Here is a 966-nt window from a genome sequence, read left to right on the forward strand (position 1 = left end):
GGAAGCACAGGAAGAGAACATAGGCTGTCAGGTCTGGGAGCGCCCCAGGGCTGTTCTGTGGTTTGTAGTCTGCAGGGGAAAGCAGGACAGTTGGAAACCAGGCAGCTATGGAAAGCTGGTTCTGAGCCAGGCAGGATGCTGTCCCAGCATCACTGAAAGGATGAGCTCACACAGAGTTTGGCAAGAAACCCTAGCAGGGACCAAGCTGGGGTAAGAAGTCCCCATCTCCCCAAGCCCTACCTGTGATGATGGCCTTGATAATGCGCCCTTCATCCTCCATCCTCCATGCTAGCATGGCCTGGGACAGCCCAGCCAGGGACGGGACCATGGGGGACCGGGACAGGACCACAGTGGACGCTGCCAACTCCTGCGCTGGCCCAGTAGCCTCTTTCTTCACTGGGGGAGAGGAGCGCAGGTCACATCCTGCTGTGTCCCGGGCTGTGGGACCCAGATCAGGTCCCCTCAGCTCTGTCCAAGCAGATGCTCCCCAGCATCTGTTTGGGGTGGGGTGGGGGGCACACAGGGGACTCTGCTCCCTATGTTGAGGCTGGGCAATGCTTCAAACCAGGCTGGTGACCCTCCAAGCCAGCCCCACGCCTCCCTCCCATGCAGGCACTTGCCTGTGAGCTCCTGGATCTGCTTCACATAGGCTCTCAGCTGCTTCTGAAGCTTCAGCGGGGTCCTCTCCTGCTTCTCCAGCTTCTGGGCCAGCTCCTGGGCAGGGACAGCCCCAGTAGGGCTCAGCCAGCCTCTCTCAGCTGGACATCCCCACCAGCACCCACCGAGTGGAACAGAGCTGGGGGGATGCAGCAGGGTCCCCCACATTGCTCCCTAAGGGGCTTCTACAGCCCACCACAGGGCAAGGGGGTGGAAGCCAGCCCCAAGCCCGGTCCTGCCCCACTTACCCAGTTCTCCTCCTTGAGCCACAGGACATGGTGCTGCAGCCCCTCCTGCCCCTGGTGCCGC

General features: G+C 61.8%; 1 protein-coding gene across 1 annotated transcript in view; it reads right to left on the reverse strand.

Moving 5' to 3' along the window:
• LOC104083181 (unconventional myosin-Vb-like) overlaps positions 1 to 966 on the reverse strand; it is a gene marked incomplete at its 5' end in the record, with an annotated part of 13513 nt that overhangs the window by 2316 nt on the left and 10231 nt on the right. Inside the window, 4 exon segments of the mRNA XM_009586581.1 lie at positions 9 to 69; positions 241 to 396; positions 615 to 714; positions 906 to 965. Of these exon segments, the coding sequence (XP_009584876.1) occupies positions 9 to 69; positions 241 to 396; positions 615 to 714; positions 906 to 965 (377 nt within the window).

Source organism: Fulmarus glacialis, unplaced genomic scaffold, assembly GCF_000690835.1.
Source record: "Fulmarus glacialis isolate BGI_N327 unplaced genomic scaffold, ASM69083v1 scaffold20391, whole genome shotgun sequence".
Classification (NCBI taxonomy): Eukaryota; Metazoa; Chordata; class Aves; order Procellariiformes; family Procellariidae; genus Fulmarus; species Fulmarus glacialis.